The 24,901-nt window shown below is 46.4% G+C and overlaps 1 protein-coding gene across 3 annotated transcripts in view; it reads right to left on the reverse strand.

Moving 5' to 3' along the window:
- The window catches only part of robo3 (roundabout, axon guidance receptor, homolog 3 (Drosophila)), a 213,670-nt gene that overhangs the window by 15,522 nt on the left and 173,247 nt on the right, over positions 1–24,901 (reverse strand). For all 3 annotated transcript variants that reach the window (XM_074671880.1, XM_074671879.1, XM_074671881.1), the window contains exons 7-12: positions 20,968–21,092; positions 19,041–19,212; positions 16,210–16,415; positions 6,491–6,572; positions 4,936–5,104; positions 457–623 (exon numbers count right to left, since the gene is read on the reverse strand). In XM_074671880.1, the coding sequence (XP_074527981.1) occupies positions 457–623; positions 4,936–5,104; positions 6,491–6,572; positions 16,210–16,415; positions 19,041–19,212; positions 20,968–21,092 (921 nt within the window). The remainder of the gene's footprint in view (positions 1–456; positions 624–4,935; positions 5,105–6,490; positions 6,573–16,209; positions 16,416–19,040; positions 19,213–20,967; positions 21,093–24,901) is intronic.

Below are 24,901 nucleotides of genomic sequence, written 5' to 3' on the forward strand. Positions count from 1 at the left end.
TAAATTGTTGCAGAATTGTAGCAATTATATTACAATAAGCAATGTGTTTTTAGCACAAACACACTTTCTTTGAAACAGAAAAAAATATCTCAACTACACGTTTCTCATACTGAATCAGTTTTAACCTACATAAGTGTTATTTTTCTTGTCCCTAGGTATTCTTTTGCTAAAACCCAGATTACAAAAAGGAAGTAAATTAGATATTTTGCTTCCATCCAGTTTGTTTCACTTAGATTTGTGCTTCAAGGAACTTTGTTATCATGTGTTTGTTTTAACACTTAGGAGTTCTTATTTCTTCATATTAAAATGATCATTTCTAATAATTCAAAGTAAAATGATGTTGCTGCAAGTGCAGGTAATTTGTAATTGAATCATTTGTAAGATTTATCTCATTCAGTTGAGTGTTCATATCTTGTATTAAGGATTCGTCTCTCCTTCCACAGCGTGCTGACTCACCTTGAGTCCTCACGGGTTCGGAGATGGGGCTGGGGTCGCTCAGGCCGTAGGCATTGACGGCTCTGACGATGAAGAGGTAGATGGTGTTGGGGAGGAGTCCTGTGATGGTGTGGGTTTCTATCTTGACCATGTCAGCCACTGTCTGCCATGTGCTGCCTGCTGATTGGCTGTTATAGGACAGAAGAGAGGACAACAACATGCTATTTACCATTCGGTTGGTTCATCTTCTTTTAGCTCTTTGCTACAGATACTTAAGGGTATACATAAGAAGCAGGTACAACAAAGGAACCACTAAAATGCTCGTTTTTCCTCTGAGCAGACATGTTGGACCAGTTTTCAGTTTTCCTGGGTTAGAAAATGTAGAAATACCCCTTTAATCTAAGACAATCCCAGTGGTAGCACACCCCTGCAGACTGAAGTAAAGGTTTTCCAGAGAAGAGGAGGCAGAGTTGGAGCTTTGACACGACAGCAGCTGCAGCAGCAGCAGCAGCAGCAGCAGCAGCAGCAGCAGCAGCAGCAGCAGCAGCAGCAGCAGCAGCAGCAGCAGCAGCAGCAGCAGCAGGGTGTGAGGAGCAGCGGCAGCAGCAGCAACAGCAGCAGCAGCAGGGTGTGAGCAGCAGCAGCAGCAGGGTGTGAGCAGCAGCGGCAGCAGCAGCAACAGCAGCAGCAGCAGGGTGTGGGCAGCAGCAGCAGCAGCAACAGCAGCAGCAGCAGCAGGGTGTGAGCAGCAGCAGCAGCAGCAGCAGCAGCAGCAGCAGGGTGTGAGCAGCAGCAGGGTGTGAGCAGCAGCAGCAGCAGCAGCAGCAGCAGCAGGGTGTGAGCAGCAGCAGCAGCAGGGTGTGAGCAGCAGCAGCAGCAGCAGCAGCAGCAGCAGCAGCAGCAGCAGCAGGGTGTGAGCAGCAGCAGCAGCAGCAGCAGGGTGTGAGCAGCAGCAGCAGCAGCAGCAGGGTGTGAGCAGCAGCAGCAGCAGCAGCAGCAGCAGCAGCAGCAGAAGCAGCAGCAGCAGGGTGTGAGCAGCAGCAGGGTGTGAGCAGCAGCAGGGTGTGAGCAGCAGCAGCAGCAGCAGCAGCAGCAGCAGCAGCAGCAGCAGGGTGTGAGCAGCAGCAGCAGCAGCAGCAGCAGCAGCAGCAGGGTGTGAGCAGCAGCAGCAGCAGCAGCAGGGTGTGAGCAGCAGCAGCAGCAGCAGCAGCAGAAGCAGCAGCAGCAGGGTGTGAGCAGCAGCAGGGTGTGAGCAGCAGCAGCAGCAGCAGCAGCAGCAGCAGCAGCAGCAGCAGCAGCAGCAGGGTGTGAGCAGCAGCAGCAGCAGGGTGTGAGCAGCAGCAGCACGTTGTGAGCAGCAGGGAGGTGGACGTTGTGGGCAGTAATTGTTTTTTCTTAGTGATGGGAAACAATGATTGAGTCAGCGGGCAGTGAGCTGATCACAGCTGGGGTGTATGATCTCCAAACCCTGTCAGAACTGAAACACAGCTTCATTTATGTATTTACCGCCCTCCCTGCATTCAGAGATACTGTACTGTGTTGATTTGATGTGCAGCTACACCATTAACCGATGCACAACAAGATCTCCAGGCGATAGCGGCGTCTATTTTTAGCTCCCTCTAATATTTCTGATCTGGTAAACAATCGCAGATGGAAGCAAAGTCACCCAGTTCAGACAAGTCTGCACCCACCTGAAGATCTCCTCCAAATGAGACACTTTACCCTGCCCATGAATAATGGAATGAGGCTTGTAAGGAGGCACAGCTGCCATCCAGAAACCGGGGCATGTTTCCTGTCAGACCCTCCCCCTGTCTGTGAGTTTACTCTCACCTTTACAGAGCAGCAGTGACTGAGGCCTCTCCAACCATTAGTTTGACACTTTGAGATGCTCCCTGAGGGCGCTGCGCTGCACCCGCTTCAGCCCTGAACATCATGAAAACTCTTCCTCTGGGTGTGGAGCAGGCCACCCAGCGCCTGCACTCCATTCAAGGTTGAGTAGAAGATGCTCAAAGGGAGTTCACACACACACACATTCACACAGGCTCCTCCAGAGAAAGAATCTCCCTTTGTACATTAGATAAACACATGGCATACACACACACTCCACTCTGAGCTCCACAAACACACCTCAGCACCTCAGGCAGGGAAATGTTATTGTAAACATCCCAGCGGTCTCCTCCAGCTGCGTTAGAAAGAATCAGTCTGCGTTGCTCAGAAACGCTCCGCGGCTGCTCGGGGCCGCAGTGGACGTCTGGATCTGATTAAACTCTGCCGGTGCTCTCTCGTCCTTATTGGATTGGAGGACACATTTCCCCTAAACGCTGCCTATCTGCCTTCGGAGGTCTCCTTCAGACTGCAGAGCCACCCGTCCTGCTTGGCTGAATCAGATTTTCAGACCTAATTAATCCAAGGTGGGGGCCGGCTCAGCTGAAGTTTCTCTGAGGTAAGGCTTCATGGGAGTCTCTGCATCAGGCTGAGGTTCAAGATAGACAACTATGATCTCATTTCACTTTTTGATTATAATAAATACATCAAAATGAGACTGTTTCAAGATAACCACATTTGAAGAGGCAGGTGAGGAGGATCTGTTATAAGCCTCGTTTACACAACATTTCACCCCTAAAATGCTAAAACGGAGTAAAAAAAATCTACTCAGAAACGCTGAGAGACTGAAAACGCTGTACCAAGCATGCCAGGCCTATAGGTGGCGCTATAACTTTTTTATAGCTTTTAGTAGATCTCTTCTGAAGTAGAGTTGGGCCGATCATCTGGTGTGTTGGTGAATGCTAAGAGCAAAAGTGGATCAACAGATGCTCATTTTGTTAATACAGTCACAGATTCAGCAGACGCTCCTAACAACGGGACTGGTGGACTGTTGTATGCGCTCACGCGAAGCTAAGTGTTACATCAGCATTTCCACTGAAAACACTGGCTTACTAAACACGGTAACGGTGTCGGGAGCGTTTCAGAAAAATTCCACTCTGAAGGCGGTTAACAAGTTTTTGTTTTAGGTTGGCTAAAACGCAGTTTCTGTGTAAACGGAGGCTGAAACACAACAATACTTTTGCTTTTCATAAAACCCTTGTTGTGTAAATGGCCCCTTAATCAGACTGCAGTGACACCTTTTGGCCTGGAGTCTCACACACTCTGAACAAGGCATGTGTTTGTTTTGGAAATGAATGGAGATCAGATCTTCTTTTTACATTTTTTTTTTCAAGACAACTTTTTCCCAGATCCAACTTCACGAGGCAAGGTATTTATCAACAGTTAGGTAGAGCTACACTTTGAAACCTGACAACAAGCTAACTTTGTCAGTTTGTAGCGTAGTTTAGCAGCTATATTTCTCTCTCCTCACAGCTCGGTGCTCTGAGACGTGTCTGTAACTTGTAACGTTAGTGAATCCTGGTTCTGTCCTACCAGAGCTCATCTACCAACTCCAACCTCACCAAGCAGAGCTAACGTAACCTCACTCTTCATTTTATTGATAGACTCTCAAGTTTGAACAGACCACTGCAGAATAACGGCTGACTGTGGGTTGGAGTCAACATTAGCAAAAACACACTAGCTCCTGTGTTAGCCTTTAGCTCGCGTTTTGGCCTTTAGCTCGTGTTGTAGCCTTTAGCTCATGTTTTAACCTGCAGCTTTGTGTTTTAGCCTTTAGCTCGTGTTTCAGTGAAACAGCAACCTCTGCTCTAGAAATATGAGCCAATGAAGAAGCGCTAAAATCTGAGTGTCTGGGAGTACCAGAAGTCACATACACACCAAGAAAAAAAAGCTGTTTTTACGGCAGAAATGAACATATTTACAGCCTGGTAAGAAAAACATCTCCTGTCTAGATCACTGATTTTACTGATGGCACACACACTGTACGGGAGGTGAGATTATTTCTGACTGCAGTTTAGAGGATCTTAAGATCGCAAGTTTGCCCAATCAGAGGGACAGCTTAGCTCACATGACTGACTGGTGCCCTGTAGCTGTTAGTGTGGAGACTTAAAGCCTGCATCACTCCCAATGTGGCCACTACAGCCAATTTACATCTGTTTCAGAAACAGACGAGTGACGTCACAGAGACCACGTCCATTAATTATACAGTCTATAGTTTTAGCCTTTAGCAGTGTGTTAGCCATTAGCTCCTGCTCTATCTCTCCCCTGTTTATCTTTCTTCTGCTCTTCTGTCCGTTTTCTGTCTGACAGTTAGGCTCCAGTGTCCACCATCACTACAACATTATTTACAGAAATTGTGTTCGGGACATTATGATAAAATGTCACAATGTCGTTATTTTATGGTGAGCTTGTGTCAAACCAAGCTGGTGAGCCCTGAGATTTGGCCGAAGGAAGCAGTTTGGCCGTGAGTCCTAATGGACAGAAACGACCTTCAGAGGACTGAAATCTTTGAACTGGTGAATGAATATGAAGACATCCCGCTGGCTCCTGACAGGCATGAAGATTCCCTGGAATCAACTGTTTTTAATTCACTCCTGTGGCTGTAAATGAACCGACCTGAAAGCCTCGATGATGTACGACGTGACGGCGGCTCCGCCCTCGTGAGCGTTGGGTTGCCATGTCAGAGAGACGCTGTTCTTGGACACGTCTGTGACAATGGGTTTGTGAGGTGGGCCTGGCAGCTGGAAGGGCTCTGTGGTCTGCCCCCCTGAGGAGTCTGCGCTGTCTGTGGACACAGAGAGAGAAGAAACCAGAGAGACGCACAGGCATGTTAGATCAAACCCTCACATCTTCCCTTTAGCATCAGCCTTTCATAATGTCCTCGGTGTAATCCTGTTAATGTTGACTGAACATTTGCATCAGTGCCGCTGCAGGCGAACTGCCTCACATCTAACAGAATCTCATCACGCTGGAGTTTCTCTCCACAGCTGTTAGACCTTAACTAAGCATTAACAGACCAATAACAAACTCTGGTGTCATCACAGCAGCTTGTTAAGTCATTACTCTGTCATTAAAAACACCACTAATGAAACCGCACAGCTAGAATTATCTGACAAAGTCACGCCTCACAGGGTGTGTGTGTGTGTGTGTGTGTGTGTGTGTGTGTGTGTGTGTGTGTGTGTGTGTGTGTGTGTGTGTGTGTGTGTGTCTGTGTGTCTGTGTGTGTGTGTGTGTGTGTGTGTGTGTCTGCGCACACTCGTGTGTGTGTGTGTGTGTGTGTATGTGTGTGTGTGTGTGTCTGTGTGTGTGTGTGTCTGTGTGTGTGTGTGTGTGTGTGTCTGCGCACACTCGTGTGTGTGTGTGTGTGTGTGTGTGTGTGTGTGTGTGTGTGTGTGTGTGTGTGTGTGTGTGTGTGTGTGTGTCTGTGTGTGTGTGTGTGTGTGTGTGTGTGTGTGTGTGTGTCTGCGCACACTCGTGTGTGTGTCTGTGTGTGTGTGCGTGTCTGCGTGTGCGTGTGTGGGGAGGGGTCTTTACAAGGTATAGCTTCACAAAGCGTTTCGACAGACACAGAAGGACAGAAAAGGTCCAGCTTCTCTTACATGTATGCTTGGACACAGCCTTTCTGTTTGAGCTGCCATCTTGTTATTTCTAGAGAAGGAAGTGACCATATATGGAGATGTTTAACATGCTATCAAGGGAAATCTCCTGGGGTCATCTGTTGTATTGTGAGTTCAAGGTTCAGTTTTAGTGAGTGGGGGACTTAAAAAAACAGGGTCAAAGCACAGCTCTTCCCCAAACAGGCCACCAGAGGGCTGGCCAATCAGAGGGAAGGGGGTTTGTGTAGCAGAAAGCCTTAAAGAGACAGCTGCTTAAATAAAAACACCAGTAGTTTTTCTTTGAGCTTGTAAAGCTAGCAGAAAAAAGCCCGACAAAAAACCACAACCGTCTGTCTTTAATGTTCATGTATCTGCTTCCACTCTCTGATCCAGGACTGAAATGGGTTTATGGGTTTTACGCAGACACTGTCAGCTGAAATGATCAGTGGAGCATAAATAAAAGCCTGGTATTTATGACTGTTTCTGGGACACTGCTATTTTCAGCAGCATTTAGATATTTTTGTTAAAAGCTTCGTCTTCCTGGAGCTGTCATTTGCATGTTTGAGTCATTTTACCTTTAACCGTCAGCACTCCACTCCAACTCGTCTCTCCGCTGGAACTGGAAGCCACGCAGGTGTAAACCCCCGAGTCCGTTTCCTGGCAACAGCAAAACGTGTATCATTAGTTCAGTGTGTCACTGTGTGTGTGTGTGTGTGTGTGTGTGTGTGTGTGTGTGTGTGTGTGTGTGTGTGAGGCAGAGTGGGACTGTGGATCCATGTTAATGCACCCATTAGCAGTGATTGAGACTAAATGTCATATCTCTCAGAGCAGACTGTTTGTACTGAGAACACAGAGCAGAGGGAGGTTCAGGTGGAGAGACGCGGGCACAGCACAGAGCTGATGTTCACACAGCAGCCGCCAACAGACTCTCTCCACGTTAGCATCAAAGAAAGACCGGCTTTGTGAGGGTCGGTGGAGAGCAGCCGGTGCTCAGTATCACATTAAAACAAGCTCGTTTAAAAACATCACCCTGTCTTTCTGACTTCTTTTGGTGTGAGGATGAACTTGTCACCTCTGAGAGCAGACAGACGACAGCTCATAGTGTCGGGGATATGAACTGTGCACATACACTCCTGATCAAAATCTGAACACCAGACCACTTAAGGAAGGTTCTGAGTAGAGCTTCAAAATGCAAAATGAAGAAAAGGGAGTGAGACTAAAAAAATTAAGTAAGCAATTTACTGAAAACAACAGAGGTAAAGTAGGTTGTTCATCAGCTGATCCAAAGTGTCAGAGCTCCGCCTTTAAAAGAGAAAATCTGCTCCAAACATGGATTCAGTGATTTCCTGTCAGGTTTTCTCTCTGTCATGACCTCCAGATGGAGAAGGCTAAAAAGCTTCCTCTCTGTGAACGTGGTCGATTGTTGAGCTGCATCAGCAAGGCCCCTCACAACACGTCCTCTCTGCTGAGGCTGGACGCCGTCACACTGCCATTTTGGATTTCTTCAAAGATCCTGAGGGTGATGGAACAAAAAAGTCCAGATGCAGACCCAAAAACATTTCACCAAAGCTGAGTGGAAGGATCTGATTGGCTGTTACTGGAGCCGACTGCAGCCCAGTAACCTTCAGATGCTGTCTGAGAGAGAAGAGCTTTAAGAACAAAACACGTCTCCTTCAACACCACAACTGGCCGTTTGGACTTTTTCAGAGAGCAGCAAACATGGGACACTAAAGGTGAAGAAAGTTTGATTCTCTGAGGAGAAAAACCTGAACCTTGATGTCCTGATGGCTTCAACGTTACTGACACAACTCCTTTTTGCATTTTGAAACTCTACTTGGAAGCTTCTTAAGATCCAACGGGGCAAAATCTAAACTTGTGCAACTTTTCAACTGGTCCTAAGATTTTGATCAGGGGTGTGTTTCTAACAACAGGGACAGAATCACAAAGACAGAATGACTATTGTTGTACTGCTGCAACATTCACACACCTGTTTCCCGTTGGTTTCCTCTGGCTCACTGAGTCCATCACCTTCATCACAAATCAGTTTGTTGTAATGTTTGCAAAAACAGTTGTTATCATCTAAACAAACCATTAGCTGCAACCCTGAAGAGGTACTGTGTCCTATCTGCTCTATAAATAAACTCAACAATCTGAATTTAAAGGTTTTTTAGGGGAGAGAAAATGTTAGAATGGTTAGAAGGTCAGAGAAGTCCATCCCACACCTTCAGAGGCTGCTCTGAGCTTAATGTGGCACATCGTCACGAACAATTATCATAAAAACTCAAACATGTTGGTCTGTTTAGTGCTGATAGGATTATTCTAAGTTTAACTCATTCAATCTTTAGCTAATGTGATATTATCTCTAACCAGATGATTCACCCAGGTGTTAAATGCTATCTGTGGATCCTGTGAGTGGGATCTGTCCTCACCAACAGACAACAATCTGACACTAATCTGTTGAGCTAAGCAGTTTTTCCCTCTTTATCACTGCAGAAAACTGAAATCTTATCAAGTGTTTTTGTCTTATTCTTTGAACAAAATGTCTTTCTAGACTAAACCTGAGCCACATTCACCCAACCAGTTTAGAAAAATGTCTGGTTTCATGTTATTTCAAGACAGAATGAGGTCTGAATTACTGGGAACAAGTTAAAAATATCTGCCAATAGAACAAGAGAAAAGTTACTTGTATTAAGACATTATATTCCAGTTTTAAGCCAATTTTCTAGCAAATTTCTCTGGTTCTATTGGCTGATTTTTAGTACTTGTTGCAAGCAGTTCTGACCTTATTTTTTCTTTGAATAACTCACATCAAGTATCATAAGACTTTTTTTTAACTTAAACTAAGAGAAAAGCACTTGATAAGATTTCAGTTTTTGCAGTGTAGCAGCTGAGAGTGATGGCTCAGTGATCGTTAAGGCAGCTTGTTAGCGTTAGCATTGAGCTTTAAAATCCAGGTGTTAGGTCTTCAGGTCAGAGAGACGCTGTTCTTCGATTAGAAAAAGATGAGAGGCACAGATTATTTTCCCAGAAGACACCCCCCTGCCCCCCAACCATGGTCTGACGCTGACTGCATCCACCTCCTGAACTACTCCTGACCCTCGCCTACCAGTCCAGACACAGTGTACCGAGAACTGAGCAGTACCCAAAGATGGGGTCAGGACCCTGTGAGACTCCACCAACAGCGAAGAGACGCCTTCCAAGAAGAAATCCATTCGCTCTAACGTTGAAAAATAGCATATTTTATCATAAGATTACAAAACTATATTCAAACAGTAGCTAGATTTATATGAAATCAAGTAAATAAACAGTATCTCATCAGTTTTCTGCTTTTCTGTGTTGTCACATGACCCCTGAGCCGATGGATAAATGAAAGGGTCTGCTGAAGCAGCAAAGTTTACATGTCCTCTGCTTCCAGCCTCTGAACGTCCTTCAATAAATCAAATTGTGGGTTTTTTTGCGGCTGTCTTTTACTGATGTTCATTTTAGGATCAGTCCATCAGCGCTGACTCGAAGCTGTGAGCAACATTTGACCTCATGGAGGGACAGCGGGGGTGACAGACCGGAAAGTTTAGGCGGCCCTGTCTCGGTCGATTGATATTTTAAGACACACGGCTCATATAAATGATCGACAGATGTGAAATGAGACAAGGTTTAAATTCATGCAAAATTCAGTCGACAAACTCAGTTTATCTTAATCTGTCCATCATAACTGCTTTACAATGAATAAAGCTACTCTGGGGAATCAATTACTGTTGAAGTGCATTTTAACGCACCCTCAGACATGTGCTCCAACACGCTGCTTCAGCTCTGACATCACGTCAACTGTACTCACTTCAGCAGTGATCAAATCTCAGAGGAGGTTTTTGAAGTCAGGACTTAAGTCAATCTGGGAGCTTTTATGTTCTCTAAATTCACACACAGAGGAGGAGGAGGAGGAGGAGGAAGAGGAGAAGAAGGAGGAGAGTCAAAGGATCAAAGGACAGAATTTTAATGACCAGCTCGTCTGAAATCTGTGAGGAGCGAGTCTTTGCTCAGCAGATACTCAGTATTCTGGACAGGTCCAGGGCAGATGTAATTAAGAGGTGTGTGATAGATGAGCCTATGGGTATGTGTGTGTGTGTGTGTGTGTGTGTGTGTGTGTGTGTGTGTGTGTGTGTGTGTGTGTGTGTGTGTGTGTGTGTGTGTGTGTGTGTGTGTGTGTGAGCACATAAATGCTGGCTGTTAAATGTTTGGGGAGGTGAGCCAAAAGTGAGCCGGGCTGTGAAATGAGGCGAACACAGGAGGTGTCGGGGGTCTCCTCAGCAGGGAGTCTCTCAGAGTGAGTGTGAGGGAGGAAACATCTCCACTCATGGTTTCTGCTGCTTCACTGAGGAGATCAAAACCTGCAAACTCTCATTTCTGCAGTCACAGAAACGTTGAGGCTGACCATGAAAACAAACCAGCATGTGACACTCAGCGCTGGCTGTGTGCCATGTTTACCTGTCCTGATCCTCCTCCCTCTGTCACGGTTTCCTCCACCCACCCATCCATCCAGTCTAACAGTTCTGCTCCTGCTCCTGTTACCATTCTTCACTGGACAGAGATGTTCACATGTTTTGTTTTGAAAGTCTAAGTCAAGTCTCAAGTCTCTAAAAAAATCAGTCTGATGAGCTTTGGTCATCTGCAGCGATCCGTCCGTTTGTTGGAGTCGTCCTGTTTTTGTGTTTATAACCAAGTGTAATAACAAATGGTACAGCAGCTGCAGGTCTGCCGCTGCTCGCCATTGTCGTAAGTGATACCGCATGATGCTGCAAGGCAAACACCTGATGTAAAGTGGTTACCATGGTTACCATGACAACAAAAGGGATTGAGCTCATCAGAGTGTCCTCAATCCTGATAGGCCAACTTAGGCGGGACTCAAATTAGACTCCCAAACTGGAGCCCCCATGTCTGTCACAGGATGAGTGCTGACGGAGCGTTTCTGTGAGTCTTTCACCGCGCTTTTTGTGTCTTAGGGTGAAACGTTGTGGTGTAAACCTTACAGGCTGTAGCTTGTAAGGTAGTACCTCTCCTCTCATTCCAGAAAACTTCACTTCCACCTCTGATATGTTTCACTCCTTTGTGATCATTGTCCCTACCCCAACCTGTATGTAAAAAGTTTGTGTTCCTCTTCATCCTGTGCCTGTTTGTCTTTTCTTTTTCACTGAGTTTCCAGATGTCTGTCTCTTCATTCAAAGATTATTTTTGAGAATCATTTTGTTCAGTTTCAGCCTCACATTCAGTCGATTGCTTGCTGTTTCTCTCCATGCTCAGATTTTTGCAGTGCTGCTGCTGTTTTACCACTTTTCTTCTTCAACGAATAGGTTAGTGTCTATTTCCAGCTGGTCTTGTTGTCCTGCTCTGATAAAAAGCCTCCCTGAGTGCTCTGTCTGGGTCCTTCACTGCATCTTGTCAAACTCCAGCTCAATACCTCAAACAAGATTTACAAAGAGTTGGTTTGAGTCAGCATTTCCATGTGGCTCCCACTGATGATAGGCCTCAAAACTCAAGCTGCAAATCATTTCTGGAAGTATTTCATTAAAAAGGATTAATTGAAGTTCAATTTGTGATATCCTGGCTCCGTTTACGGTGGAGGCAGATGAATTAATTTTAAGTGCACATGCAGGAACTGCTGCCTCCCTTTAAAAGCTCTCCTGTGTGTGTGTGTGTGTGTGTGTGTGTGTGTGTGTGTGTGTGTGTGTGTGTGTGTGTGTGTGTTTGTGTGTGTGTGTGTGTGTGTGTGTGTGTGTGTGTGTGTGTATGTGTGTGCGTGTGTGTTTGTGTGTGTGTGTGTGTGTGTGTGTGTGTGTGTGTGTGTGTGTGTGTGTTTGGAAAGTTTTTAATGAGCTTTTAATCTGTTTTGCTGTGAGATATTTCACTCCTGTGTACTTCATCACTTTACATGAAACACAATCAGCGTGGTCGTCTTCTCTTCTCTTCTCGTGTGAACAGCTCATTGAGGAGCTCCTCCATTATACAGAGAGTGTGTGGAGCACAGCCAATCAGAGAGCAGCTCAGCCACCCTCCTCTGCTGCGTGGAGCTCGGCTCATCTGTAACGCTGACAGAGGAATTACTCAGGCCTAAGTGGCTTGTCAGAGCGTCCTGCAGGACACGGGACAGGTGACTCTCCTCCCATTCAACATCCAGCCCGCTCCGCCTCTCGCTCTGCAGGCCCTGACATTCAGCTGACCCGTGGGCCGGCTGAGTCTGTCTGAGGGGTGAGGAGAAGGCCTCCAGATGGTGGCGTCTGATCAGCGGATGGGGAGTCAGCAGTAAGGGGGGCGGGGGGTAAACAGGCGGGACACCTGACTATTAATCAAGGCAGGCAGCTCTGGGCGCTGTGAGAAACAGATTGCTGAAAAATGGATGAGGGGAGAGGAGGAGAGGGAGGAGATCCAGAGCTAATCTGAGAATATTTTACATATCATCCTTTGGTGGTGCAGCTTGTGCTACTGGAGCTGGCTGAATCCAGGCCTTTCTGTGCAGAGTTTCCTCCAGACTCATGATCCACCTTACCTCACTCATGACTGTCCCTTATGAGGATGACAATCCAACGGGCACACAGAGATGCTCTACTATGAGATACTATCCATTTCCAATAATCACCTTGTATAAATTCAACTCATAAGAAAGACAAGCTTTACGTTTTAAGGTAACGGTTTCAGTCAAGTTGCTTTTGTTACGGCGTTGTGTAACCGTGACTGAGGAGGGAACACAGTGAATATGAGATCCTGCAAACAATGAGATGCTGCACAGGGGGGTACATCTTGTCTGTGCTCCACATGGCTTGCACTGGCTGTCTGTGCTCCACTTGGCATAGTCTGGCTGTCTGTGCTACATGTGGCATGGACTGGCTGTCTGTGCTCCATGTGACATGAACGGACTGTCTGTGCTACATGTGGCATGGACTGGCAGTCTGTGCTCTGAGTGGCAAGAGCTGGCTGACTATCTGTGATTAAGGTGGCATGTACTGGCTGTCTGTTCCACATGTGGCATGGACTGGCTGTCTGTGCTGTGCATGGCATGGACAGACTATATATACCTGTTAATTGTTGAAAATTTTGATTTGAATTTTATCTGGATTGTTCTTCTTAGGTATTGTGAGGACATCAATTCTTGGGCAGTATTTAAAATGAAGTGCATACAGCCAACACATGCCATGTGGGGCACAGACAGTCTGTGCCCTGTGCTTCACCAAATGTGCAGCAGGGTGTCATATCCACCTTGCTCCCTCCTCACTCACGGTTACAACATGCTGTCAGTTTCATTAAGTTAGCTGAACTCGGTCATATTAAGTTCACTTAAGGTGGGTCAGTAAATCCATCATACTGTTGTTGTGGTTATGTCATGTAGTAATATCATGTAGTTTTACAGTAAGACAGTTCAGTTAGACTGACTTCATGTTTTTTCCACATTATTACTTGGATAGGTAAAATCAACATTCCACCTCTCTGAGCGTAGCATGCTGGTTACCGCCTCATTTCTCAGAGGACGTGCAGAATGGTTCACGCTGACATGAGGACAGGCTCTAATGAGCCCATGGTCCCTCATCCAAAGTCAGATGAGTTTGTTTCTGCGGTTATCACCGCGCCCTGAAACCATCTGCCACTCAAACTGAGTGATGTGTGAACCTTGTTTGTTTCTCCTCTCCGTGTCCACCACCTGCTAAACACCCAGTTAGCGGGTATCAGCTGTCTGCACAATGCAGGCAAACAGAAGGTTGATAATGATGTCAGTGTTTTTTACCGGGCAGGGTGCTGAAGAGAAATCAGATTACAGGCTAGAAGATGCATTCTCTGGGATTAAAGTCAACGCATGAGCTGTGTGATTCTCCTGCTTTAATTCGATTCCTGTGACTCCTCCAGCTTTGTCCTTTTTTTTTTTACCTCGTCCTTCTCACACACCCTTTCTCCACACGGATCGTTTAGCAGAAGTTCATCCTGAACCTCTCTTTAACCCCCCAACACACACACACGAACACACACTTCCCGTCTGTGCAGGATGTCTTGGCACAGGAGAGGGACAGCAGTGTGTGTGTGTGTGTGTGTGTGTGTGTGTGTGTGTGTGTGTGTGTGTGTGTGTGTGTGTGTGTGTGTGTGTGTGTGTGTGTGTGTGTGTGTGTGTGTGTCTGGCTGAGATCCCAGGGTAATGGCATCCTATCAATGCCAGGGTTCGAGGAACAAACGGACCATCTGTCCTCCTCGCGGGGCCCAGATGAGATGGACTTATTTAGATTGATGATTTCAGGGTTAACGTGTGTCGCGGCTGCTGAAGCCTTTGTTTTCTCTTTTAATTGTGGTAATGTTTGCGCTCAGTGTCTCTTTAAGGATGACCTTACAGAGGAGCACTGAATGAAGAAGGAAATGTGTGTTTGTCAGGACAGTTAGTGAGGAGACAAACTGTGATGGTAGTATTTTTAACTCCTGTCAGAGTCTCTCTCAGGAGGCGCTGGAGACAAACCTGAGGAGACGTTGAAACAGACTGCTGGTCTTAATGCTGCGATGGATATTTGTGACACCAGGCAGTGCTTACAGCTGTGAAGCTTTAAGGATTGTGGGTTAATGTGCCACTTTTCTCTGCAGGAAACATCTCAGCTACTCAAGTTATTGCTGCCAGCTCTTCACAGCGCACAAACTTTTCAGATTCAGTGGAATCATCTCAAAAATCATTGAAATGTTCAACCAAACAGACTCAGTAACGGAGCAGTTAACACTGTCAGCTGAGAGGAATAATGCCAAATGGTGGATTTAAATGTAAAAATAACAAAGAAGGTCATGGATTCATTGTTCTGGAGGAGAAACGCCTGGTTTTACCCATCATGTAATTACTCTCCAACATCTACACAGAAATGTTAATCTCTGACCAATCCCTGCTGCTTCCAGGTTTTTAATGATAACTGCTGTTCTTTTTGAAAATGTATCTAAAAATCTTTAGGCAGAGATTTATCAGCAACAAAGAATTCAGTCACTTTTTTCATTGAAGTTTTCAGTGTGAGAAGAGCCCCATGTTGCAGAAACATAGCCAAAGTCTTTTTCCACTTACTGGTCCTGGATCAGAGTATCAGTGTGATGTAAGAACCCAGGCATCAGTGTTTGTGTCGAGGCTGAATGAGGATCAGCGTGTCCTTGAGTATTTAAAATCTGGGGTACGGTGAAAAGCAATAGATAAGAGAGCACAGCTCTGATATTTGAAGAAATAAACAGAATGAGTATTTTTCTGAAGCTGGAGTGTGACTGTTTTCACTCAAAGGCCTTTACAACTTCCTTCCCTAGTGATGGACTAGAGTCCAGACCCTGACAGGCAGGACAACATCTCAAACACAAGACCAGACCGGTTTCTACAGGTCCAGCTTGATGTTTCTGAAATCAGAAGCGGTAAACACATCTGTTGTTCTGTTTGCTGGGAGACACACACACCATCACCACTGAGGGAAGCTCTGATCAAACCCAACGCAACGCCTGCAGAGAAGCTGTGTGTGTGTGTGTGTGTGTGTGTGTGTGTGTGTGTGTGTGTGTGTGTGTGTGTGTGTGTGTGTGTGTGTGTGTGTGTGTGTGTCTGACAGTTTGAAACAGGCTCCAGAGCTGCTCTCAGCTGTAGGCTTCCTGTAACTCCCACAGGACAGAAAATCCACGCCGAGCGTTGACTTCTTCTCTTCTTCTCTTCTCTCTGACTCTGGCACAGCCTCACTTGTGCTGATGTATCGAGGATTTAATTACGACTCTCAGCGATCGTTAATCATTAAGAACCCACAATCAATTTACGTGTGAGCCTCCTCGCCTCTCTCCGAGGCTGCGGTGACCTCAGGTGCTGCTTCGTGGCCTGAAGGGAATTCTGGGTAGAAAGGATTTCATTAGCACAGAGTAAGACGGAGCTAACGACTGCTAATGGCCCCGCGCGCTCATTATCATGAGGATCACGTCTCACAGATGCGGCTGTTGCCACATTCGCCACTGCTCGTAGCGTCTCATCTTTGGGGTTGGTAGTAAAAGTCTCTGCTGTTTAAGAGCTCCACACTTTACGTCACGTGGCGTCTGTTTACCTAGTGCGGCCTGCTCGGCGTTTGATGTGCAAATACAGACACATGACGGTGGGGGAAGATTTTAATGACTGAATTTTAAGTATCAGAGAGAGGGAATGAACACACACGTACAGAGCTCAGGTCCCCTCCAAAATCAACTTTTAGACTGCCGTTAAACCAGGCTGATGTCCTTTCAAAATAAAAGCCTCGAGTGGAGCAGTAGTGATGGGAGCACACCTGGTCTGTGTTTAACATACCTGCAGGTTGGTGATCTGAAACGTGCCGTTGTCCATCAGGCTGATTCTCCCATCGTTTCCCAGAATCCTCTGGCCGTCTTTCTCCCACTGGATGCTGGGGATGGGGTTGCCCAGGATGTGGCAGTGCAGCTGAGTGGTAGAGCCAGGAGCAAGCGTGTGATTGGCCGGTCCCTGGCGGATGATAGGCGGGACGCGGTCTGAAGGAGCTGCAGAGTAAGAGGGCAAGAGATTCAAGGTCACAAATAGACTCCAATAAACTAACTTTACTTAAAAAAAAACATCCATCCATGGATGAAGTAACAGCAGACACAGCAAAGATGATTCAGTCAGGTGATGATTCAGACAGGTGATGATTCAGACAGGTGATGATTCAGACAGGTGATGATTCAGACAGGTGATGATTCAGACAGGTGATGTTTCAGACAGGTGATGCTTCAGTCAGGTGATGATTCAGACAGGTGATGATTCAGACAGGTGATGATTCAGACAGGTGATGATTCAGACAGGTGATGTTTCAGACAGGTGATGATTCAGACAGGTGATGATTCAGACAGGTGATGATTCAGTCAGGTGATGATTCAGACAGGTGATGCTTCAGACAGGTGATGATTCAGTCAGGTGATGATTCAGACAGGTGATGATTCAGACAGGTGATGATTCAGACAGGTGATGATTCAGACAGGTGATGTTTCAGACAGGTGATGATTCAGACAGGTGATGATTCAGACAGGTGATGATTCAGTCAGGTGATGATTCAGACAGGTGATGATTCAGACAGGTGATGATTCAGTCAGGTGATGATTCAGACAGGTGATGATTCAGTCAGGTGATGATTCAGACAGGTGATTTATAAACTTTCACCATGACAAACTTTCCTCTCAGAGGCTGTGAGGTCTCCTCTCTGAGGTGCTGCTCCAGTTATATTTTCTCAGGGATGACACAGATTTCTGTCAGGCTGTTAAGGCTCACACAGAGTCCTTCTCTCAGGGTGATGGACCACTTGATTCTTAATGTAAGATAAGTTAAAGTGATTTCTTTGGACTTTAAAACCCTGAAATTACAGTTTGTGAAGCCTAACCCTGGATTCTAGCTGCTTCCAAACTAACAGTCATTATATTAAAGAGGAGTATTCTGCTTCATTACCTGCAAATCTCATTTTAAATTGTGGATTATGATCAGGCATCTAGAAATGAGATCTTTGCAAAATCACTTCAAAAGTCCTCACAGGGACTTGAAATGGATTTTGGGGGTCTTTTTGCTTTTATATGTTAGGACAGCTTATTAGGAACAGAGGATGTGTGGGGCAGAGGAGGGAGGAAACACATCAGACCATGTTGGTACTGTGAGTAAAGCCTCAGACCAGAGAGGACTGGAGCCTCTGCACAGGAGATACCTGCTCTCCCTATCATGCTAAAAGCCTCATCTTGCTTTCTTTAAACACTAAAGCTGGGGCCCATCTTAATTGTCCACCTTTACACTTGGTTTAGATTGCTCACGTTTAGTAAAGGGGTGTTTGAATCCTCTGTGAGGTTAAGGGGAACACAGAGCACTATGAAGACAAACTGGGACTTAACTCGAAAGAAAGGGATATGACAGTTTTCCAAAGATACACCCCACACGCTGACACGATGGCAGAGTCCAAAGGAAGCATGGTTATTGGTTTTCAGAATGCTCCACCGTATGAACTCCATGCAAACATTCAAGAAAATCAAAAGGGCCCAGCAAAGGGAAATGATGGGAGCGAGCATCTTGGAAGCAAATGAACAGTTCTTACATCTGCCTACGACACAGCAGGAATCAAGCGGCCACTTGTTTCTCAGGGGTGTGTTTTCACCACTTCCACTCAGCCTTAAAACAGAGGGCCGAGGACCACGGCTACGATCGTTACTGGCCCAAAGTTTTTATTCCTGTTACTTCACTATCATTTGATGGAATAAAAAGATTTTTCTCAGCCTAGAGTAACAGACAGAGAGCAGGGGGGCACCAGAAGGACAGAATAAAGACTGATAAAAAGTCAGTACCCCCTCTTTAAGAAAGAGACTGAATGATTTCAAAACACCAGTATTCACATATTCTGTCAGCATGAAATGAATGCTGGCAGATCTTTATCAAATATGGAAGATGAATGTGCTTTAAACTTGCAAAATGTTTTGTTAAAGTGGCACACTCTTCTGAGACCACTCTTTAAAAAGAGGCCTTGTTAAATAGATTTGTCCCTGGGTTTTCTATCAGTGTATACATAACTTACTACAGAAAAACTGCCCTAATACACACTTTTTGATGCAGCTGCACCTCTGCCTGTAAATGTGCATCTTCAATAATTTCATTCTCAGGCTGAAGAGGAGTGTTCATAAACGCTGTGGAGAGGAGCGAAACACTCTTTGTCAGAGAACGTCCTTGGGTTTTTTCTTCCTCACAAAGCTGTCACCTCTCAATGACTGAGCATAAACAGAAGATTTCACTCACTGTACGGCTGCATACTGAGCAAGAGCGCAGCCTCATCATCATTCTGTGATAGCATCAGCTAACAGTCCACACGGTGCATCCACAGCAGCGCTAAACCCCTGTTTCCTCTCTGGGTGGGTGGGTGTGTGGGTGGGTGTGTGGGTGCAGGAGGGGAGCATATGTTGCAGAGGGGTATTTGCATAAAACCATCAGCAGTGGTCTCTTTTGATTACATCAGATCAGGACTCCTGCTGCTCCCTCATTTGGGAGACTAATGATGAAGTTTCAGCCGGATTTGAAGGATTTTTCTCATTTGTGTCCGTACATCTGTGTGTGAGGAGCTGCTGGGTCCTCAGACGATGTGATGTGTGTGTTCCTTCACTCACCACTCTCCACCTCCAGCAGGGCTTTGGTCAGGATGCTCCCAGCCACGCTGATGGCCTGGCAGATGTAGTAACCTGTGTCCTCCACCTGGACGTCAGTGATGGTCAGCTCCCCGCTCAGCGACACTGAGAAACGACCCGACTGAGCAGGGTCCTGGGTGGGAAAGAGCAGGATCTGCAAAACAGAAAACAGGAAGAGGATAAGTCCAGGTTACTGGGTCATGTTCATCCTGCTTTTGCTCTCCATACTGACTGCCTTTCCTGCAGATACCAAAACCTGTCAGTACTCTGATACTCAGGTTAGCGTCAGCTGCTTTGAATAAAACTCTCCACCTTCAGCGAGAAAGCGATCTCCGCTCCAGCTCCACTCTTACACAACTTGTCTATTTTTTTCTCTAACATGCCATGGCACAGAGAACATGTGTCCCTCCACAGTTTCCCTTCTCTGCTCTGTCTTCTTTCATCCCCCAGAATGAAACATGCATCTCTTTCCTCAAAGCCACACTCACATCGTGCTACCCTCCTCCTCCATGCTTTATCCTCTTTATCTCCCTCCTCCGCCCTTGTTCTCCTTCTCCCACACGCCTTTTTTCCAGGCCTCTTTTTCCACTCTCACACCCCCTCCCCTCTAATCTCTACCTGGGAGCCATGCTACCGGCACCCACACACTCTCGTCAGGCCTTTCAGAGCATTCCAACAGGCTGCAGAGCTGCACAGCTTATCGTAGGCTGGCCATGTGTGCACAGACCCACACTGACACACACACACACACACACACACACACACACACACACACACACACACACACACACACACACACACACACACACACACACACACACACACTTCTGACGACACGTAGGCCTGTGCAGACTCACGCTTTGGTGAATAATACTCGGTGTTGATAATGGGGAAAGTGCAGTGTGTGATTGTGCAGTTAAGCGAGTGTGTGTGTGTGTGTGTGTGTGTGTGTGTGTGTGTGTGTGTGTGTGTGTGTGTGTGTGTGTGTGTGTGTGTGAGTCAGCGTAGCCCTGAACTGAAGCACAGAGTGGTAACAGCAAAGAATGACAGAAAGGAAGATTACAGTAAAGACACATGCAGGCGCTCCTTCAGGCCAGAGTGGCGTGTAAAGACATTAGCTTAGCATAAAACAGAAAGAAAGCTCCTTTATGGTTATACAAACATGTGATCATGTCGCAGAAATAAACTCGCTCTGGTTTGACAGGCTCAAACTGTAAATCTAGTCGTCTTACAAAAAGCTGAGGAGCAGCAGGAGTTGCTGGTTTACTGTTCACAGTTTTGTCTCTAATTTTTGTGTAACTTTTGGCAGACTCCAGGGTTGGGAGTGGAGTAGAAACATTTTCTGATCATCATCTCGGAAAAGACAAAAGAGAGAAGCCCCCACCGCCTTCCCACTGCCTTCCCACTGCCTTCCCACCGCCTTCCCACCGCCTTCCCACCGCCTTCCCACCGCCTTCCCACCGCCTTCCCACCGCCTTCCCACCGCCTTCCCACCGCCTTCCCACTGCCTTCCCACCGCCTTCCCAACTTCAGGCCTGTGAGCTGATATAAGTTTCTCTTTACTATACGTGATTGTGGCCAGAAAAATGAAGAACAGGGTCCAGAGTTCAAATCCCTGTCTGATCTATTGGAGATCAAACTGGATGTCTTCCCACTGATTTGTCCCTCTGACACATCCCTGTACTCCCCATGGCTCGGCTGTCTCAGCTCTCAGTTTGGTCACAGAGGCTTTTCTCACCAGTGGAGTCCTTTTTAACCACGGGCCCTGCTGCCACTCACACACCATCCTCCAACACAGCGACTGTCAGACACAAACGAACCACGGAGCCCTGATTGGTGGCTCAGAGGGCTCCTAGCCATCATCGTCTTTCAGGGCCCACTTTGATATTTGTCCCAGTGACTTCCTCACCTGACTGCCTTCTCTCTGCCAGAAGACGGCAGGCGGAGGGTTTCCTTTGGTGCCGCAGAGGAAAGTCACGGTGCGGCCTGGAGCTGTGATCTGGTCCCGGGGTCGCACCACAATCTGGGGGGGCACTGCATCACAGAGAAGAGAGAAAGAGACGGTTATCAGGGCTGTGCAGGAATGAACACTCTCAGAGAGTGTGTGTGTGTGTGTGTGTGTGTGTGTGTGTGTGTGTGTGTGTGTGTGTGAGCTGAGTGGTCCTCATACAGTGAGAATGTGACAGCTGTTACAGACCACCAGTGACAACAAGTCATAACTGACGGCTCTCACAAACACAATGAGACACACACACACACACACACACACACACACACACACACACACACACACACACACACACACACACACACACACACACACACACACACACACACACACACACACACACACACACACACACACACACACACACACACACACACACACACACATAAACAGTGTGTTTGCCTCCTCATGCGGACTGTCGGGTCTTGAGTTTGGAACTTTGTCCAAACTGCCCAAAGAAACGTTAAATTAAAGCATTAAAGCGTTAAATAAACGCTTAAGGAGATGGTACGTCCACTAACTCAGAATGTGTTAATCCAGATCCTACCCAGAGCTGCTTCTCCCTTTAAAACACTTTGTTCAGATATTTAGTCATAGACCCATTACTACAGATTGAAAAGATCAAGCTGTTGTAAAAAATGAAGCCAAGTGTTTGGAAAAACTCCAAAGACATCCTGTGTTTTTACCTCTCCTGCAATCCTCAGCTGGAAATCCAATGAGTTAATATAAGAATGAGTGTAATATATATATATAACTTTTTCACCTCGTCATGTCATGCTAACATAACTGGAATCAGCCCCATGACAAAACCATTAATGTCAGGCGACGCTTCATTTACCCCTTTTTGACAGGGCTGGAGCTAAGACTGATTCCAGTCCAAGAAAAACCACAGCTGCTCATTCGTCTGATGTTTTGTTGGAGTTTCTCACTCAAACTTAAACTGGAGGAGAAACTCAAGCAGCAGTCCATGCTTACAATCAGCTCCTCATTGTTGCTTTGAGCATCCTTGGGTCTTTGGCTACGTTTGCAGTGATGTACTGATGACGTGGCTCCAACTTGGCTCATTGCTGATGGGTAGAATATCTTAGAAGATCATGCTTTAAACCAACTTGATCTTTTGGTGGGAAAGGGTCATTGTAGTGCTCTCATGTTGCATAAGGTCTGGTTGGTAGTGGACAGGGAAAATCATTTGACAGCTCAGACTCACTTCACCGACATTACCTTTGGTTGATCCTCATGTGACTCAGGTTTGAGAAAGAATCTGAGGAGGAAAAGAGCTTCTTCAATCTGAAGCACTGCAGCATGTTACACTGCTTTGATGGCTTATGATAGTGGTGACGTTCCGTCTGATGCGTCCTCATTACAGTCTCTGCAGCTCAGAAAATGACCCTGTATTGGTCAAACTAAAAAGCAGGTAAAACTCGTTCTTCTTAGAAATGAGGAAAACTTATTCAATCACTGTTTTTAGCCGGCTTCAGTTGCTAGATTTTCTGGTTTGTTGCTCCAATTTCATGGACAGAGCGTGTGATCCGCAGAGAGAGAGCAGAGCCCCTTGTTCTTCAGTTTTTGCATCAATCAGGAGAGTTTTAAAGATCGGGGTCTGGTAAGTGTGAACACTGATCAACAGCATCAGGACGGATCAGAACTCTGTCCAACCCTCTTAGTCACAGAGACCTGTCCCTCTACACACACTGAAAGTAGAGCGTCCATGACCTTGACTCCTCTGGCTGTGAATGATGAAGCCTGATACAGATGATTATTGATCAGTGTACGGCCCACAGTCATCCATCTCCTGTGGCTTGGTGTGGAGCCCACAGGAGCCCACAGGAGCCCACTGTGGGTCATCTTTCTGATCCCAGTGCCCAGCTAATCACCCCTCTTTGAACAGAGATGGAAGCAGGAGGGTCTCAGCTCACACACACACACACACACACACACACACACACACACACACACACACACACACACACACACACACACACACACACACACACACACACACACACACACACACACACACAGTGCTCTCTTTGATTTGTATTGATTGTGTAGCGAGTGACAGGCCTTTCTCCTCAGAGGGGTGTGTGTGTGTGTGTGTGTGTGTGTGTGTGTGTGTGTGTGTGTGTGTGTGTGTGTGTGTGTGTGTGTGTGTGTGTGTGTGTGTGTGTGTGTGTGTGAATGCGTAATGATGCCCTCCACCAGTGGTCCTAATTGATTTCTCATCTTCCCACCTGATCTCCTGCTCCTCTTTCATTCTCTGTCTCAATTAGCGGAGAGACAAACAGAGAGCAGGAGAAAGGCAGGGGGAGGAGAAGAGAAGAGAAACAGGAAAACAGGACTGGAGGAGTCACGGTGAAAACAAAACCACAAAGAGGTTAGAGTCCAACCAAGCGTCCCCGTGAGTCATTTGGATTTCCACCCTGACGTGTATTTACCACGGTCTGCATGTTGTCTTTGTGTGCCCTCTGTACAGCACATTACATGTGATGTTAACATCCCATGGAGAGCCTTATCTGTGGATGTGCAGGTCCCAGGAACCAAGACAACACTAGTGGAAAGATTTCCAGAGAAAGATCAAGCTAACACCCAAAATGTGACCACAGCTGGGGTGCTGTCTCCTCCAGGAAACTTGATTTACAACGTCCTCATCGCAGGGCTCAAAGAAAATCCATCTTTGCTTCATCACTGAGCACTCACAGTGTGACAAACTCTCTTTCCTTTGGTCCCGAGAGTAAGAGTTTGAGTCCTGAAATGAGGAGAAGTCAGATTGAAAACTTGAGCTTTTTTCACAAATAGATTCCCAGAGAGTCTCTAACAAGCAGCCAAAACATCCTGCTCCAGTAAAGAGTTAGAGAAACACTCTTCATTTATGCTGGTGGGTTCGGTTTTTCATACACAGAGCCGTCCTCAGGACAACCCCAGGATCAGAGGAAGAGGAGGAGGCAGTGAAAGACAGAGAGACAGAGTTTGAAGATGTGAAAGTGAAGAGGCCTGCTGCTCCATCAGATTGAGCTCTCAGGTCATCTGATGGGGACGCTCCTCCTTCACACAAGGTGATCTCCAGGAGTGCAGTGCATGTGTGAAAGCAGCTTAAGATAAGCAGCCAGGCCTTTTTGAAGGAAACAGGACTGCAGATACATTCAAAGCGCTCAAATGTTGGTGCACGGTCTGGATTAGGAATCCCTGTCTGCCCAAATCTGCAGCCCTCCTCTCTGAGACCTGCCAGCCGTAATCTCTCACCTGAGATGAGTGTGTGCGCTTAATTTCATGCCTGTCATACATGTTTTATCCTGCGCCTCGGGGATTATGTTGCCATTTGCTGTCCTGGAGTCAGCTTCAGCACTCAGCAGGAGGAGAGCACGTGTCAGCCTCAGGAGAAACCACAGCTGGAGACATGGTCATGTCCATGTCAGCTGACCCTACAGGTCAGGGCGCGCTCAGTGCTGTGGATGTGAAGCAGGGACAGACCCATCACCGGCCTGGCTGATAATGGGTCTACTCTTATTTCACATCAGAAAACTGAAAACGATGTGCACAGCCTAACTTAGCGAAGGAGCGTGATTCTTGACAAGCTAGCTTCAGCAAAAATGCTAATGTCAATGGAAAATCCCATTGATGGGCTAATGCAATTAGCATCCTAATTATATCGCTGTCTATAAACCTATTTTGGGTGTGTAAAAAATATCCATGCAGCAATACATCGTGATACTTTGACCTCTGATACAATATCGATATTTCAAATCTGAATTCTGATATTTTTGTACAAATCATAAATCTTAGCCGAGTTGAAGTAAAATACGATTCCTCCACTTTCACTGTGCTAGATGGCGCTGAA

This window comes from Halichoeres trimaculatus, unplaced genomic scaffold (assembly GCF_033239565.1).
Source record: "Halichoeres trimaculatus isolate MK-OKI-2021-1 unplaced genomic scaffold, fHalTri1.1 fHalTri1_scaffold_6, whole genome shotgun sequence".
NCBI classification, from domain to species: domain Eukaryota; kingdom Metazoa; phylum Chordata; class Actinopteri; order Labriformes; family Labridae; genus Halichoeres; species Halichoeres trimaculatus.